The sequence below is a fragment of the Setaria italica genome, chromosome II (genome assembly GCF_000263155.2).
Source record: "Setaria italica strain Yugu1 chromosome II, Setaria_italica_v2.0, whole genome shotgun sequence".
NCBI classification, from domain to species: domain Eukaryota; kingdom Viridiplantae; phylum Streptophyta; class Magnoliopsida; order Poales; family Poaceae; genus Setaria; species Setaria italica.
This window is the reverse complement of record NC_028451.1, coordinates 2,851,924-2,870,132: the sequence shown is the minus strand read 5'-3', so window position 1 is coordinate 2,870,132 and position 18,209 is coordinate 2,851,924. Positions and strand designations below refer to the sequence as shown.

At 45.6% G+C, this 18,209-nt stretch overlaps 2 protein-coding genes across 2 annotated transcripts; both read left to right on the top strand.

Moving 5' to 3' along the window:
• The first annotated feature begins 16,233 nt into the window (after positions 1-16,233).
• LOC101756834 (zinc finger protein GIS3) lies at positions 16,234-17,006 on the top strand. Its single transcript, XM_004958894.2, has one exon. It carries the CDS (start codon positions 16,316-16,318, stop codon positions 16,847-16,849), a length of 534 nt encoding a protein of 177 aa, XP_004958951.1. The 5' UTR covers positions 16,234-16,315; the 3' UTR covers positions 16,850-17,006.
• An 878-nt stretch (positions 17,007-17,884) lies between these two features.
• On the top strand, positions 17,885-18,208 carry LOC101756434 (zinc finger protein 7). Its single transcript, XM_004958893.1, has one exon. It carries the CDS (start codon positions 17,885-17,887, stop codon positions 18,206-18,208), a length of 324 nt encoding a protein of 107 aa, XP_004958950.1.
• The last annotated feature ends 1 nt before the right edge of the window (position 18,209 follows it).

The following is an 18,209-nucleotide window of genomic DNA, read 5'->3' as shown; positions in this document are numbered from 1 at the left end:
TTTGTACGCTAGGTACTCCCTACCGTTTCCTATGGGGACTAAACCGTTAGGGTACCCAGTTTCACGAGTTTGAGTTTCAATGAGCCTTTAAAGGTGTGTGTTGGAGAATAAAAAAGAACCCCTTTTTTAACATCTCTCCTTTCCCAAACATATCCTTGGAGATACCCCTACCACACCTACTTTCCTCTCAAGGGCGGGCAAGAGCATTCTTCTTGCATGGCCGCAAAAATTTTCTGAGACCGGTTCACTCCAAAGGGCGGCCTTCGTTCGAAGTACCCCCAAACGGGGGCTCCAAGATGCAGGTCGTCAAAAGATGTACTTTCCTCCATCTCCCTTCCTCCCAAACCCTGCACCCCTTTACCCACCACTGTCGTGATGCAAGTCGCCGAAAGATGTGCAGCCCCTTCACTCCATCTCACTTCTCCTACCGTCTCCCAGGCCCCAACCCGAACCCCACAAACCTCACGCCCCTCACCACTACCGTCGTCACCATCCTCCGCGTCCGCCACCTCAGCCCACACCAGATCCGCAGCACCGAGGCCCTCCCCGCCGATGCCGCTGCCTCCGAGGTGGAGGTCGCCTCGTCCGTGCAGGAGCATGCCAAGGACATCCTCATGCAGAAGAGCTGCCTAGATCCACGACGACGGGAGCGGACCAGCCGGAGAAACCGCGGCGGAGGTCCTCCGGCTCGCCGGCGCCGTCAAGGTCGGGGGCAGCGGCGGCAGGTGGGAGGGTGGTGAGGCGGTGATGGCGGGGGCTGACGGGAGGGTGGCGGGGCTGAGAGGGAGGCGGCAGGCGGCGACGGCGGCGGACGAGAGGGCGGCGAGCAGCGACGGCGGTGGGCGGGAGGGAGGTTGGGTGGGAGGGAGGGTAGTAAATGAGGGGCAGGGGTGTTCCCAACACCTTTTAGTCCACTTTAGTCCAGTTTTGTGGACTAGAGGACTAAAGGCTTTAGTTCAAACTTTAGTTCACCTGTTTGGGTGTTTAGGACTAAAAGTGTAAATTTTAGTCCAAACTTTAATCCACGGTGGAACACCTCCTTACAAACTAACTTAGTCTTTTACTTGCTTCCTCACTTGTTTAGCTCATTTAATCAGCTCATTCAAATTCTATTGATTTTATTTAGCTCGTTGGGCCACGACTAGGGCCACGTCCTGGATGGTCCTAGTCGCAGATCCGCCCTTGCGACCTACGGCAAGTTATTCAAGCGAGTACTATTCAAGCATAGCGCCCTTCTCATCTCGCAGTCTGGAGTCCGACTACCGACCTTCCTCAAAATTAAAAATTCTCACCCCCTAACTCGAAAATCCCTTAATCTTTGGAGAAGCTCAATATTATCGGAGATGGAGTTGAAAGTGGTGGATCTGGCAGGAATTTGGATAGAAAGAAGACACCATGGCATGCCGTGTCGTACTATGATCTTGCGCTCAATATATCATCCCACCACTGCTAAAACAAAATGTGCGGTTGTGCTGCTTTTTTCCGCTTTGTTGAACTCTCCCCCTGTGTTGATCCACCGGAAAATTGTTTGTGGCTCAACAGGGTTTATGTTGTTAGTTGCTGATTTCTCATAAATTTGTTCCGTTTCTATAAATTGCTAAAAACGTATTCTAATTATTGGGTAGGAATCCAACATCTAAATTTGGGCGCATTACTAGTTTTTTTGTCACGATTTTTAATATAAATCAGGGTATTAGAGTCTTAAGTAACATCTGTTTTAATTAGTATTCCATCCATTTGCAAATTATAAGTCTCTTTAATTTTATCATAAATCAAAATTGTTTACTTTTTCATGTTTATAAAAATGCATAAATATCTACGACATCAAACAATCCGCACTAGGTAGATCAAGACATATATTTTAATATTGCATTTATGTTGTATCGTAAATATTAACATATTTTTCTATAAATTTGATCAAAGCTAGAAAAAAATTGATTTAGGATAATATAAAACAACCTATGATTTTGAAGGATTTTATTCGTGCCAAGGATCTCCAAGCTTGATAGCTCAAAACTAAAGTGCTAAAAAAAGCTTCCATAACAGGGATGTCTGCGTGCTTTTGTCCCAACTCAACATAAAAATTGATATGCAAGAAATGTAATGTGACTAAAGAAATGTATTTTTTAATGTTTGTTAATAGGGAATAGATCCCGCATCTATTCTTGGGCGGCAGAAACTTTGTGCCGGCTCCATCAGCCAGGAGTGCAACAAAGGTCCCCTTTGTGCCCAACCGTAGCTAGCTAGGGCGGTCGAGACCCGAGAGATCCGATCCGGCCGGCTCACCACTACATAAACCTTCATCTGAGAGGCTTTTGACCTCTGCTTCTCCAAGCTATCCTTCGTCAAGGTGTGCCCTAAGTTCCATGGCTGATGGCTTCAGCTCGCCCTAGCCTGACCTCATGACTGAGTTGAAGCCGTGTGGATCCCATCACCAAAAGGCAAAGGATCACCGATAACAACCTTGCACGCTGACTGCTCCGTTTCATCTTCTTTGTGGGCTGGCTAGCTAGTGCACGGATGGAGTAGGGTTTGGCCGTGGCAGCAACGCACGGGCAGGCACGTCCCCGTCGAATGGGAGGCGTCCACGTACGCCGTGCACGTGTCGGGCCCAGGGCGCCCGGCGTTTCACCACCCCATGCACCGACCGCGCACATATACACACACCAAAGAAAGAAAGAAAGAAAGGTGTCGGAGAAATAATCCCTGCTGACTTTCCATCAGACCGTTTCAACGCGGAATCGTGCCGTTTTCGCAGTGACCTTTCCTAGGCCCAGCTACGAGCTCCGCCTGACGTCGCCACTAGCTAGTCAGCAGTCACTGTCCTTTTGCTTAATAAACAATATTAATCAATGGATTAATTAAGCTAATTAATAAGCTGGGCAGGATGGTGACAGGCCACTGCTGCTCTGCTTGCAAAATTGCTTCTGCTTGCTTGCCCAAAACGGTGTGTCGGAGCACACGTCATCCGATCACCAGCCTTTGCCATCATTTTTTTTTCCTTGAAAAACCAAGGTTAGTTTTGCTAAGGTTGGAAACTAGGGTTAGCATATGTAGTGTCCACCGTACCGTGGCAGTTGGTAGCTTCTTGTTTTTTTTTTTTCTGAAAATAAGTTGCATTGGTGGCTTCAGCAGGGGGCAGAAGTGATGGGTGGTGGCATTGGCAAACATACCGTGACCGCAATATTTCTGTGTGCGTTGATTGGTGGGTGGAAAACAGAGTATCCCTGAACTTTATTTTTTTTTTCTGTCGATTTACATTGCTTTAGGTCTAAAGGTTCAGTACAAATGAAGGCGCGTGTACGGCTTCTTTATTTTAATTTACAAGGCGCATTAGATTTAATCAAATTTCATAGGTTCTGACCAACAGTACGATCAGTCAAGATTATACGCATCTATTGCGTATAAAAAGTAATTCAACAGGTTTGTCTCTGAAATATCTTCGAATCCAGTATCATTTCCTTTTTTTATTGTACAAATCGATGATACTAAATTGCAAAAGAAATTAATCGCAGACGACTGGGTCGTCCTAGACCAAATTAATTACGTGTGGATACGATGGCCAGGGTTAGGTCGCGACCGTGGTCGTCATCACCTCACTCTCACAGCAACAGTATCAAGCAAGTGTGTCGAGCTCACAGAATCTTGGCTAATCCAGCTGACAGTACACAATCAGCAGCCAGGCCGTGACGTCAGGCGATGGGACACGTGGTGGAATATAACGAGAAACGACTGGCTCCTGCTCCGACTCCCCCGAGTGGAGTGGAGCTATCAGCTGAGCTGCAGCTTCCTGGGATCCAGCCAAGCGTCCCAACAAAAAGAAACTGAAAAGAAGCTGGTAGCTTCCGAGAAGGCAACGAGCTGGGAAATTCAGGTGGGTCGGGCCTGCCTGTGGTCGCCTGACACGTACGTCAATTCTACACGTGGAATGCGCACCTCTCTGGTGTTTCCCGCGTAATCCTGCCGGTGCGTGGGTCCCACCGGTATACTAACAATAGGCTAATCAGTAGTATGATCAACGTCTCGTCGGGAGTAGCTAGTAAACCCACACAATTAGGGCTGTGATTGGCCCGAGCGGGTAAAACAACCCAATGGGCCTTGATGGTCAAGCTTGAGAAAGAGGAAAGGAAGAACCTGTTTGGTAGAGGTTTATCTGATTCTGATTCTGATTCTTTATAGGAGAAGTGTTTCTATGGCTGAAAGTGATTCTCTTTAATTCTCTAGCATAAATTCTTAAAAATAGGATGGAGACTCAGAAGAAGCTACTTTTTTCAGCTCTCAGCCTCTTAGTTCATTTCAGAGAATCACTTCACATGATCAGCGGAGAATCATTTCTCTCTAAAAAACTGTTTAGCAGAGCTCCTGCTGGATTCAGCAGAAAATCAGCTTTGGGAGCTCTACCAAACGCACCCGAAGTTTTCTTTTTTGCCACTCTCACCTATCATGAAAGTCTAATTTTTGTTACTCGACTACAAATGCAAAATACTGGACCCTTTAAACTCGAAATACCACTTATTTTTCCTACAGTCTCGTTTCGACCCTAGTTTTGTTACATGTTGGTGTTGACGTATAAGTGGTTTTGGCTGCACTTTTTTCTAAATATTCTCTCAGTCCCTGGTTACTATTTATTTTGCAAACTTTTTATAGCTTTGATCAAGTTTATTAATTTGGGATATGGCCTGGTAACATCTTTAATACGTACCAACTTGCTTTTATTGAATCCACTTTTGATAGTGAATTTATTTGGCATGGTAGATATTATTATATTTTTCTATAATTAAGTTTGGTCAAAATTTGACAAGTTTGATATAAGACAAACCTAAAGTGAAAAGTAATATGGGATGGAGGAGTACAGTCTTCGACCACATATACAAGTTCATCTAGTTTTATCCTAATTAAGTGAAACCTTTTTCCCACTTTGGCCATCAATGTACAAAGTTTGATATGGATTGACCTTATACTAGGCTTATTATAGAAAATACCTTTGCAAAATATCTATCCATTTTAGAGGCTATACTTTTACATATGTTGCTGGTCAAGGTGACATATATTGAAAACCGTGTCAATGACCTACTTCATCCGTCTCAAATTGTAGTCGTTTTGGTATTTTCTATGTTAATAGTTTTTGCTATGTATCTATATATATATTATGTCTAGATACGTAGCAAAAATTATGAATCTACAGATCATAAAATGACCTATAATTTGATACGGAAGGAGTGTCGTGTCGTGTCAACTTACATCGACGATACTGAATATGATTTCTACATCGATTCAGATCTTCGCCCGGGGTGCACTATCTAGATTTTGTAGCACCCGTGATACACTGCCTGTGGCTGTGGTGCAAGTGCAACGTACATTGGAAAAATGGACGACTAATGCAAGGTAGAGATGGAGATCGAAGTATCTTTGATATCATCTTTACAGCGATGATTACATGGCGTCGTCTTAGGCATGAGAGCAGCTCACACGCTTGGAGAACTAACCAGAGTTTTGCACGGTATGACGACTCCCTGGTGATCGAGATTATAAGACAGCTAGATACGACGTTACCTTCCAAACGTGTCGGATCGGATCAGAGTTAGTCTACTTCAAGTCAACGTGGAGGATTTGCATCCAGGCAAGCAATGCAACTATCAGCTAGCTTTCCTTGTTGCCTAATTTGACTAGAAACTAGTGGATGCCTGCAGCATATTGAGTTTATTGACTTGAAAAAGGTTAAAAGGAATGCATGGCTGCCTTCGTCAATGGGCTATTGCAGACATGCTTGCACTAGCTCTAGCTTTTGAACTTGTCCAAGGACTACACATTCTGTTTTTACAATGACAGGGACGTTCGTCAATATGTGTCTAGCAAGTCCATCACGCAAAAATCAGTGGAAGAAGAAGATCAAAGCACCGATTTGACGGTAAGAATGGGAATTGTAGCCGTTGAAAATGTTTGTTTGTCGACACGGGAGAGCTAGAGAGAGTTGGGCCCAGGTGACGACATGAGCTGGGAATCTGGACAATATCTAGTGCTTACGTCGTACACATTTCTCCGGCACAGTCGCCTGATCTGCTGCGTAATGCGATTGATCATTTGCTGTGTGTTATCCTGTTACTCAGTTACGCGATGATTTTTATGCACGTTTTGTAGTAAATGCATATGTGCTTGACAAAAGAAGTATAGATCCAGCAGGCCCTAGATACGTCATCAACCGACAATATATAATTCTAGCTAGTGTACACTAAGTACTCCCTCCGTACTAAGTACTCCCTCCATCCTAAATTACTATTCGTTTTGACTTTCTAGATATATAACTTTTGCTATATATCTAGATCTAATATATATAGGTGCATGTGAAAAGCTATGCATCTAGAAAAATCAAAACAAATAATTTGGGTACCCGTCTCATAAAAATTAAACAAATCAGAAACCACAAAGTAGCGACAGCGAATTTCCCACCAATTCTACAGGAGATGTGTCAGACACGTTGGCAAACGAGAGATATGCATGCAGTATGCCAGTGTGAGTTGGTTGGTCGACGGAAGCATGCAGTTTGGCCGAGGTGGCCAGTAACCTGCTGCCTGTCCTGCTAATTTCTTGAGATGAGGATCTGGGCAAGATCCATGCAGTGCACAGCCCACCTATAACAACCCCTGACTGGCTGATCGATGCTTGCTGCCGTCCAGCGGCGGAGCTAGGATTGAAGTTAAAGGATGATCTCAACAGCTACATAACTCCATGCAATATTATGTAAAGCTAAACAAATTAACTGCTTTCAAATATTAGAACTAGTATGAGAAAGCAATCAAATATGTCAAAGGCTTAAGGAGAATCGGCAAATGAACTGCGTAAGCTTACTAGCAGTTAAAAGCCACATGAGAGCGAGCACCAGAAGGTGTAGGCATGCATGCATATGCATCCATGCAAAATTTCTCCAAAGCAGGGGGGGGGGGGGGGAGGCAGGCATGGCCCACCTTTGGCCACCATGTAGCTCCGCCACTGCTGCCGTCGGTTGCGTTGCGTGTGATTTTCTTTGGTGCACGTGTGAATCGCAAACGCACATCTGGACGAACGCACACACGTAGGACACGGATAGGCACCCAGGTCCGTCCAGGTGTTGTCTGGTCGATGCAGACGTACACATACATGTCACCGGCCGCTAGCGACACGTGTTGGGCTAGGAGCTAGAGCTGAGGCACCGTGTGGACCGCACCGCAGGTAGTGCCACGGACCGATCCAAGGCGACGACGAATCGACCGACGATATGGCGTGGTGGTGGCCGCCGCCCGCACTATGTAGAGCTCGAGCTGCGGCATTTGGCAGCTTCCCTGCCTGGACACGTGTACCACACTAGCTTTACTAGTACGTCTATGGCTCATTTTGGGACCTTGTTGCATTGTGACTAGCTAATTTCAACACACGTTGCACATACTGATGCATGAATATAGTTGGTACTTACTGTACCAGTCCACCACATTCATGCATGTCGTAGGTTGGTCCATGCATATGTATGTGTACTGCATGCATGCCCAACTCATGATAGATGATAACCATGCACCCAATGCAACAATTGCTACCTACTAGGTTTTCGTTCGGAAAAAAAGGAAAGAAAAACTCATCGTACGTCCCATTCGCTCGAGTGGTCACTGGGATGGAGATCGATCGTTCGGGCACGCGTGTTGCGGCGTCAGCGCTCTCAACCAAATTTCTTGGACATGTGTGACACGTCAGAGTCAGAGACGAACAAATTGGATCGCCATCTAGTCATATAGCTAGAGAAGGCATTATTGTTTCAGTTGGTCGTGCCTTCTTTCTCACCTGTTGGAGCTATCTAAGGTTGAGTATTTGACCAACACTCCCTCCTAGTCCTAAGGTAGGTTAGACTGATTGGACCTGTACGTCTGTCTGCTGATCATCGATCGAGCACGACGGAAATATGGAGCCAAAAGCAAAAGGATCGATCGATCGAGCTAGTGCTCGTACTGGTGACTGGTCCACATGGCGGCGCGCGAGGAGGTGCCAGGTCAGCTCCATCAGATGGCCGGGGGACCGTTGGCCATCGCCCCAGCTGCATGTCTCCCTCCCTGTCGGGAATGGTCGGCTTCCGCGCCGTCCACGTTGCAGCTAGCCGTCTCGTTTTGTTTGCTCTGCGGCTCTGCCTGATCGACGACGGGTGATGGCTACCTACGGCGCACCACCTGACGACTTGGATGCGTCTTGTGCGGTGTGGGCCCCGGCACTTAACCGATGAGCCAGCGATTTCATTCCCGCCGCGACGACACTTGTTAAAGCACCATACGATCTCGCCACATGCTCGCGGTTTGAAGGGTATACATTTCTGAATGCGAGTACGTACATCGATCGATCGTGCCACGGTATTTTAGAGTCCGAGTTACAAACACATACTTACATGTTTAAAGTTCGCAACCAGTTTGAAATAACACTTTACTTTATTTTTATCCTCAATCAAACTTGTCTAATTAATTTGATCAAGTTATAAATGCAGCATCAATATATGCTTATGGTGGATTCCATTAACTAATTTGGTATGGTAGTTGATGATATATTTTTTCCCTAAAAACTTAGAGAATTTTGACGTGAGATAAAACTAGACATGAGCATTACGAGCTCGGACTGACCTGACCCGAGCTAGGCGGGTGGCTCGCCCACGCTAAATGACGGACTGGATATTGTCGGTGAAAACCAAACCTGAAAAAAAAATCAGCCCAGGCCAAGCTCACCCAAACAATTAATTTCATTTATTTTTCAACGAAAACAAACGGAAAACCCCCGAGCCTAGCCTGTAAACTCGGCCAAACAACGTTCATGGACTATCATGGGCATAAATTTTCAACCCAAAATGAACCGGACTACTTTTGGGCTCGGCTCGAGCCTAGCATGGCTCGAAAAATGCTCAGGTATAGGTAAAAATAAAGTGACTTATATAATTTAAAGAACAAAATGGGTGGATTTTAGCGTAGGTTATTAGGCTGTAGGCCGGCCGGTATAGATATTTCGTGTTGCCTAGCTAGCGCGCAAGTAGTGTAATTCCGCTAGCCCAATTATAATGGATAGTCACCAGCTTGTTGATAGTTAGCTTTAGTTACCTAGAGCTCTTGTCGATAGTCATATACTCATATCTGTGCCTGCGTGCAAAAGATATGTGCGTAGCCTGGCCTGCCCTTGTCCTCGCTTTTCGAAATTAAGATGTCGGGGGCTAGTCGTAGCTGTGCAGATTCTTCAAGGAAGGTAGGCAGGTGGTTAAGTTCCATAAGTTTGGTTGATCAAGGTCGCTTAATTGAGCTAGATGATATATACTACTACCTCCGTTCCAACTTGCAGATTGTTTTTGCATTTATAGATACATATTTTTTTATATGCACGTAGCATATATATCTAGTTACATAGGAAAATCTATGAAGACGGGAAAAACTAAAATGACCTGTAATTTGTAACGGAGAGAGTACTAGAGTAAGACGCCCTAACCTAACATGCTGCAAGTGCAAGATTATCAATGTTCAAACATAAAAATAATTTGACTCATGACAAATCTGAAACCAGATGTTTTTGACATCTACTCTCTCCATCCCAAATTAATATTTATTTTAATTTTTCTAGATACATAATTTTTACTACGTATCTAAACATATATACATCTAGATCCTTAGTAAAGGTTATGTATCTGTAAAGCCAAAATGAATAATGGATTGTTTTGGTCGGTCGCAACAGGAGAGGAGAGCTGCTGGTGCTTGTCTTGTTCAGTCAACAATCAACTCATCGATGGCGACTCCTCTCGTTATCCGATCGATCGTGTTGGAACAAATAATACGCGCGCGCGCGCAGGCGCGCATGGCTCGTCGACGGGAGCGCTCGGGCGGCCCGGTCCCCGGCTCCGGCGGCCAACACCTGTGCGGCGGCCGTGACCGGACCAATGGCGACCGGTCGTCGTCACACACAGCCCGGAGCCCCGGCCGGCGCGCTACCCGTTGCAATCATATACTCCCTCCTCCTCCTCCTTAAATAACTGTCGTTTTCGCTTCCCGAGAAACAACTTTGACTAAATAGATATAAAAAAATATTAATATTTATGATATACGACTAAATAGATATAAAAAAATATTAATATTTATGATATACAATAAATATCCTTAGATAGATATATTTGAATCTAGTTTTTTAATAAATTTATTTGAAGATACAAATGGTGTATATATTTTCTATAAATCTAGTTAAATTTGCGATACGGATACTAAAAACGACAGTTATTCAGAGGCGGAGGGAGCACGCTTGCATCCGTTATCGTTATCTCTATTCTCTGTTCCGAGTCGGCGGGTGGCGGCGTGACGGCCGGCGCGTTCGTCGGCGGCGCGTCACTACTCTCAGTGTCACGTAACATGCTAGGCAATACTAGTGTGTTAGGCCAATAGCTTTTCGTTGACATCACGCCGGCGGTCGCACGGACGCAAGCTGTTGCTGGCTTTTGGCACCTTTTTGCTTTATTTTTTTGAGGAACCTTCGTTGCTTTATTAGTCATGCGGTTCTTTTATTTTTCTCCTTTCAAAATTATTAACGCGTGCATGTTCTAAGAAAAAGTTCGGTGTCTGTACTCTACCCATCAACTTAGTCGCCACATGTTTGGGCCCATCGACCTAATTGGGCTTTTGCCTCGCCAAAAGGGGGAAAAAATATATGAAGCTATAGATCTGCCCAGCCCAAAGCAGTAGGTGTCTGGGCCGAAACATGCATGCACAACATGCCGACTGAGTGAGAACGTTGGTTACATTCGATGATCCAAGGCGACTCGAAGAGCAGTCTGTGTCTTTTTCTTCACAAAAGATGGTCATAACTAATGCCTCTAAAAGAAAGATGGTCATAATGGTGTATCTTTCTCGTGTTGGTTCGTTGCCATTTTTGTTGGATGGTTCTTAATTTGTTCATCCACCCTTCCATAGAAATCCAAGAAAGCTTTGTTGAATTTGTCATTTGTAATGGCACGATCTATTATTCCGTATTGGTTCATATATATCTTGCTTAATATAAATAAATCAGGTATAAGGGCATCTTTTGTCAAACAGGAGGGGAGAAAAAAGGCAGTCTTTCCAGCGATGTAGAGTTAGAGGGTGTTTGTTTCCTATGGGCTAGACTTTAGCTCCTATCACATCGGATGTTTGGATACTAATTAGAAGTATTAAATCTTACTATTACTAATTGGAGGCTCCTTTTGAAGCCTCCAGGTGAAGCCACCTAGGATTCCTAGGTGGACACTCTATAAAAAGAGAGAAATTCTGATAAAAAAGCAAAACATCCGACCATCAATCGATAGATTCAAATCATCATAGCCATCGGATCTATTATATTTTCTAAAAAATTACCCACCTATGCCATTATGAAAATAGTCTAAAGTAACCCCTAAATCTATATATAAATTACCCACCTATACCATTATATAAAATAAACTAAAGCAACCCCTAATCTTCATCAAAATTACCCACTTATGCCATTATAAACAATATTTAAAATAACCCCCTAATTTGCGACCGAATTGACCACCACTATTATTTAAAAACTTAAAAAGTAACCCATTAAATTTGCATATATATTACCCACACATGCCATTATTAAAAATAACATGATAACCCTACGTTTGAATCAAATAACCTTAATTAAAAATATACAGCAATATATGATTCCAAATCGTCTATATCTTGCACTATTGGTATATGATATAATAATTAAGATCTACACGCATGATGTGTGTCACTATTTATAAAGATATAGAGGAAGTGATGAGAATATAGATTTCTATGTTAAAATTGTATCACAAACTTAGGGTTCATTAAACAAATTCAAGCGCATACCTGTGATGAAAAGTGAAAAGTTAAAGATTATAAATGTGGATGAAAATATTATAGAGTAATTACTAACTAAAATCTATCATAATTGGATGAAGATAATAAGTATATATCTATATAAATATTATGTTTGAATATTTAACAAATGAGAGGTAGCTTATGGTAATATTTTTTAGCAATGTAGTCCCATTTTTTCCATTGGAGACTCCACATTAGTTCCCACGAGACAAGCTAGAAAAAAGAGACAAATTCTCATAAAAATAAAAAAACATTAAACACCAATCCTGTAAACTCTAATAATCATAGACATTGATCTATTATATTTTCTAAAAAGTTACCCACCACTATAATTATGAAAATATTCAAAAATAAGCTCTAAACCTATATCTAAATTGCCGAGCTCAGCTATTATAAAAAATAATCTAAAGTAACCCCATAATCTTCATCTAATTTACTAATACATATCATTATAAAGCATAACTTAAAATGTTATTCTAAAATTTACCTATATTACCCACGTATGTTGTTATTAAAAATAACCTAAATTAAATACCTAAATCTTAATCTAATTATCTTCATGTGCATCATACAAAAATGTCAAAAAGTAAACTAATATATGATTCTAAATTACCTATTTATGTCATTGTCAATATAAAAATACTAAGTTAAAGTATATACACATGATGAGTGTCACCCTTTAGACCATTTATACATGTATGTGAGGAATCGATGAAAAATATTGATTTGTATGCTAAACATAATGTATGGAGGATTGGAGGTGCGATACAAAATGGAAAAAGTATGAATATGGATGAAAAAGTGTATAGAGTAATTATTAATTAAAAATCAATCACAACTGAATAAAGATAGGTACCTATCTATATAAGTATTATGTAGACGTATTGAAAAAATAAGAGAGCAGTAGGTTATCAATTTTTATTATTAGCTACGAGTTTAATCTCTAAATAATTTTCAAATACAATAGCTTCTAGAAATATTAGCCCGTGCGGGAGTACGGGTTGATGGACTAGTATATGTTAATTACAAAATTAATTGCACAGATGGAGGCTAATTCGCGAGACGAATCTATTAAGCTTAATTAATTCATGATTTGACAATGTGGTGCTACAGTAACCATCTGCTAATGATGGATTAATTAGGCTTAATAGATTCGTCTCGCGAATTAGCCCATAGCTTTTGCAATTAGTTTTATAATTAGCTCATGTTTAATCCTCCTAATTAGCATCCGAACATTACTAAATTAGTCAAGGATCCAAACACGTGCTCGCTAGCTAGTGGTGACTGATGCCGTAACCTGCTAGCTAGCCAGCGGTGGTTCCGATTGAGATCGAACTGATGCCGCCGTGACGTTCTCTGCAGGCCGACGGCGGCGACCGGACCGGACCGACTACCGGCGTTGGCCGTTGAGCGCTAGCTGGACCACCGAGGCAGCTAGCTAGCTAGCTAGCTAGGCGGCAACCAGCTTTTACATTGCCGGCCGCCACCGCGCGGCCGTCCCGCGCAGCCAACCACCTTTAACCATGCGTGGTGTCTCCGATCCAATCCAGGCATCCAGCAGGGCCCAGCGACCACCTCTCTCCACTCCAGCAGTGCTACAGGAGAGCCGCCGGTGAATAATCGGAGACGACGGGTCGAGTACGACAACAACAGGTCCAAGTGCCATCGATGTCGCCGCCCATGTCTGCTGGGGCCCGCCTGGCCTGTGCTGGAAGGGAGGCGAGGAACAAGGAACAGCGACGGGAGTCTTGCTTGGGGCGGACTCGTTGCAAGCAGCAGCAGCAGGAGGGCGGGCCGGCGGGGACGGGGTTTCCCGTCTCCTTTTCCTTCCGTCCCCACGTCATGGTAGCTCCACAACTCCCACATCATCTCAGGCCGCAGCAGCGGGTGACCGCCGGGGGTCGGGGGACGCGTGTCGACACACCAGACCCCGTGTCAACTCGCTATATATAGCTACCCCTAGCCTCAATAAGGTTAACATCTTTTTACCACAAGTGGCTATGGCACTGAAAAGAAAAAGACCGGTGGCATACTACCGTCCTACATTCTTTTCATTAAGAAGAAGTGAGTTCTCCTCGTCTAAAGAATTCGTGAACTACGATTAATTTTACAGGAATTCTTTATTAACACGATCCCATCCTGTGAGGATTCGAACCCAAACTAGTTGAGTGTTACTAAGGGTGTGTTTGGTTCTAGGGTCGAAGTGGGTTGGGTTGGAGCCGACCCACTTCGACCCATGTTTGGTTGGAGAGGGTGGGGGTTGGGTCCAACCCAGTAGAGGAATATTCCTCCAAGATCCGGGTCGAGATGATCCCTTGAAATCGAGCGGACCATCTCGACCCACTTGCACGGCGTCGGTCTCCGTTCGCGGGCGAGGCGCGCCTGGATGCCGCTGCGGCCGCTCGAGCTCCGTGGGAGAGGAGGAGGCGTGGTGCTCTGGCCGATGGCGGGGAGGGGGCGCGGGCGGGGAGGTGCCGCGGAAAGGAGGGGAGCTGCCGTGGGGAGGAGCCAGGGTGGGGCTCCAGCCGGCGGCGCGGGGCGTTGGTGGCCGGCCGCGAGGCTCGGGCCGGCGCGGGGCTTCGGCCAGCGGCGGGGGACGCTGGCGGCCGGCCGTGGGGCGCAGGCCAGCGGCGGGGAGAGCAGGGGCCCGTGGCGGGGAGGGGGCGCAGGCCGGCGGCGGGGAGGGGGCGCAGGCCTGCAGCCGGCGGTGGGGAGAGCAGGGGCCGGCGGCCGGGCAGGAGGAGCGCGCCAGGAGGATGAGCAGGAGCGGACCGTGAGGGAGGAAGAAGAAGATAAGGAAAAAAAGAGAGGCTGACAGGTGGGCCCCGCAGCTGACAGGTGGGGCCCACAACTAACGGTGTTAAAAAGACATCCACCCAACCCTCTCAATCTCTCCAACCAAACAAAAGACTGGGTTGGCTCCAACCCACTCATCCAAACACGGGATGGGTCGGCTCCAACCCATAAAAGTGGGTCGGCTCCAACCCAACCCACATCATCCCAAAACCAAACACACCCTAAGATGCTGTGTAACCACTAAGGTCCTTCTCCGCAATGACTATGGTATTATATTGAAAAAAGAACAAAAGCTAGATTGGTATTTCCGTAAGAAAGCTAGATTTGTACGAAATACATCAAATAGAAAAGGAACAACGGCAACAACACCCAAACACTACATGCAACGACTTTTGCCCAAAAGTAGCAACACGTACCACTCATACCACGATGATGATTTTATGAAGCCTTGGCGGAGTACACTACAACTATTCAATCAGTAACGTTCAACATCGTCGGTGTATAGGATATCTACAAGGTGCTCCTCGCCATCGAGCAACCCTGTGATGAGGGCACAACCCTCACTCAAATTTTTGAAGCAAAGGCTATTAACAAATTTTCACCACGTATGAGCTTCACAAATTTAAATTTCCTTAAGCTGAACCCCCACTCAAGCTTCTTGAAGGCGTTGCCGTGAGAACTTCAACTTACAGAGACAGATCCAGGTGAAAACCAAAGAACCAACTCGTTGGTTCGGGCGGCGACAGCATCTTGATGTTGCTCTCCTCTTAAGGCGTCGTCTTGGAGTCCTTGAAGGAGACACCATGGTCAGCTTGGAGCGATGGTGGTACCCGATCTGTTTGCATGGTAGAGATCGACTAAGTGTGATTTCTAGATGACAAGGGTTACCAGGCAGCACATGACCGTCGACGATTCTAACATCAAAAGTTTCTAATAAGATAGCTGATGTGAGACTTTTGTTACTACACAAGGACCAAAGCATGCTTGAAGGAAGGACGTAGAAGAAGTTCGAAGTTTAGTCTTTCAAACTTCCTTTCTTAATTTCTTTCTTTCTTGTCTTTTGTGTTTCTCATTTTGAGGTTTGGAGTCTAAGTATTTATGTAACTTCTGGTTATGTGACCAGATTTATTTTCTTTATGGTCGTAGATATTAATGTTCAAGACCAGATATTTTCCTTAATTAGGAAAAACCCACTCAAATCTTGCCCTGGGTTCGCCCAAGGTCGATCCGCCGCAAATGTTACAGGAGTCTTCAAAAGTTCATGAGCTTTTCGGAAACCTCAAAACGATTTTTTTTAAAAAAATATTGCAACGGTTGTCTGAACCTAGTTCAACAAACATTTAAAAATCACGCAGGATTTATTTAGGGAGCAAGTGGAGAAAGTTCCCCTGTTAGCTAACAATGTAGCTGTCTGTCACACTGTCTTCTTGTGAGTTGTGATGCCTTCGTCCTTCCCTTCTATAAATAGTTATATAAGTGCCTCTTCCATCCACTCACAGTCACAGCTCTCCTCCTCCACTTGTGTTGATACCAGCTAGATCCGATGTTGCAATAAAATATAGCAAATCCAGAACTTGCATTTGGGGAATGCTAGTAGCTCCTTGTTAGACCTTTTATGGAGTAGCAGCTGTGGATCGAATCCTGTAGAGATATATATCTCCATGGAGTCCTCCAAACGTGCTCCACCCTGTTCCGACGACGCAAGCGGTGGCGGCGGCGGCGGCGGCGCGCGGCTGTTCCCGTGCCTGTTCTGCAGCAAGACGTTCCTCAAGTCGCAGGCGCTGGGCGGGCACCAGAACGCGCACAAGAAGGAGCGCGTCGCCGGCGGCGGCGACTGGAACCCCTACGCCACCTCCTACGCCGCGGCGCTCGAGCTCGACGCGCTCGTGGCGGCCGCCGCCGGCAGCGCGATCCCCACCACGTACGCGCTCGTGGCGGGCGCCCAGCACTGCGGCGGCGCTGGTGGCGGCGCCAGGGCTGGGGAGGCGTACAGGGACTCCGGCGCCGCCGCCATCGCGGCGCGGCGCTTGGAGCTGGTGGACCGGTGGACGGGGGGCCCCTTGCCGGCCCTGAACGGCGGTACCGAGCACGACGCCGGCGACATGGACGGGTTGATGGATGACGTGCTCAACTGGAGAAGGGGCACGCAGCAAGCCGTCCCCGTGGTGGTGGTGGTGGTGGTGTGCATGCAATAGTAGGACATCATTTCACAACACCATACAACACTTTAAATGCTATGATAAGCCTATTTAATCGTGAAATGAAACCTTTGTATTATAGTGGTTATTTCATCCATAGTTATATTTCACTGTAACTGATATTGCTGCCTTGGAAACAATTAAATGAAACTTATCACTGAGAATGGCCTTAGTGTTTCAAACTAATAGACGGAATAAGGAGCTAAGTTTAATTCAGTCTCTCAGCTCTAGGAAATTAGGTGAGATATAGGCACTGAAAAGTGTCCTATTCAAAACAAAAGAGTCATAAACACAAAGAATTAACTTTGGCATGACTCTAGTTCCTAAAGTGGCTATGGCTCTTGCTTGTAATGATGGAGAATCAGCTTTTTAAATGGAGCTAATGTCCTTGGAAATATGTTTGGCAAAACAGCTTTCCAGTGGCAATTTGGGTAATCTTAGACACAATTAGCATTTGTGGAAGGAGCGGAAGCCAATGAAACCACTTTTTAGGGCTCCTTTCTTTTAGTATAAGTCATTTTGAGGCTTTCAGGGGGCTTCTTGGGTGAAGCTATTTTCTTTTTACCTGTTTGGCAGGACTTCACAAATACGTACCTAGTGGAGAAGCTGGTGGAGAAACCCTACCAAACAGGCCTTAAATAGCAGTGCTCTCTGCCCCTATAAATATGTACTTGCTAACCCTTGTAGCCTTAATTAGGGAGTTCTTTTCTGTTGTTATTTGTGCTGCTTGCTATTGCTAGGAGCAAAAGGACTGCATGTCCAATTGCCCATCACCTAGCTGAAGTAATAGTACTACACACACATCTCACCGCTAGCAAAGCGTCTTGCTCTCCCATTCGTCCTAGCTCTTCCTTCTGGACAACTGAGCTCCAGTTTTAGCAAAGCCAACAAGCTAGATTGGCCGGGGTCTGACAACTGAGCTGACTCAACAATTTATTTGCCAGTACAACTAAAACTACTCTACACACAGCCCAGCTTGTTGGCTGTGGTACTCTTCCTGGAACAGTTTGCACGGCGACTGGCTGCTTTTGCATGGAGCGGACCTTGTCGCCGCCATCGCCAGCTGCAGCGGCGCACCTGACGCTGTCCCTGGCGCCGGCGCCCGGACGCCGCGAGGAGTTGGAGTTGGACGACGAAGTGGCGGCGCCAGCGGCGTACGTCGTCGCCGGGAAGGAGGTGCGGATGTTCCCTTGCCTCCTCTGCAACAAGAAGTTCCTCAAGTCGCAGGCGCTCGGGGGCCACCAGAATGCGCACAAGAAGGAGCGCGCCGCCGGCTGCTGGAACCCCTACGTCTACGCCGCCGCCGGCATCGGGATCGCCGCCGCCGCCGCTATGTCCCTCCCCCTGCGTGAGTAAA

Coding starts and splice junctions, on each gene's coding strand:
- LOC101756834 (XM_004958894.2), top strand. CDS start 16,316: ATGGAGTCCTCCAAACGTGCTCCACCCTGTTCCGACGACGCAAGCGGT.
- LOC101756434 (XM_004958893.1), top strand. CDS start 17,885: ATGGAGCGGACCTTGTCGCCGCCATCGCCAGCTGCAGCGGCGCACCTG.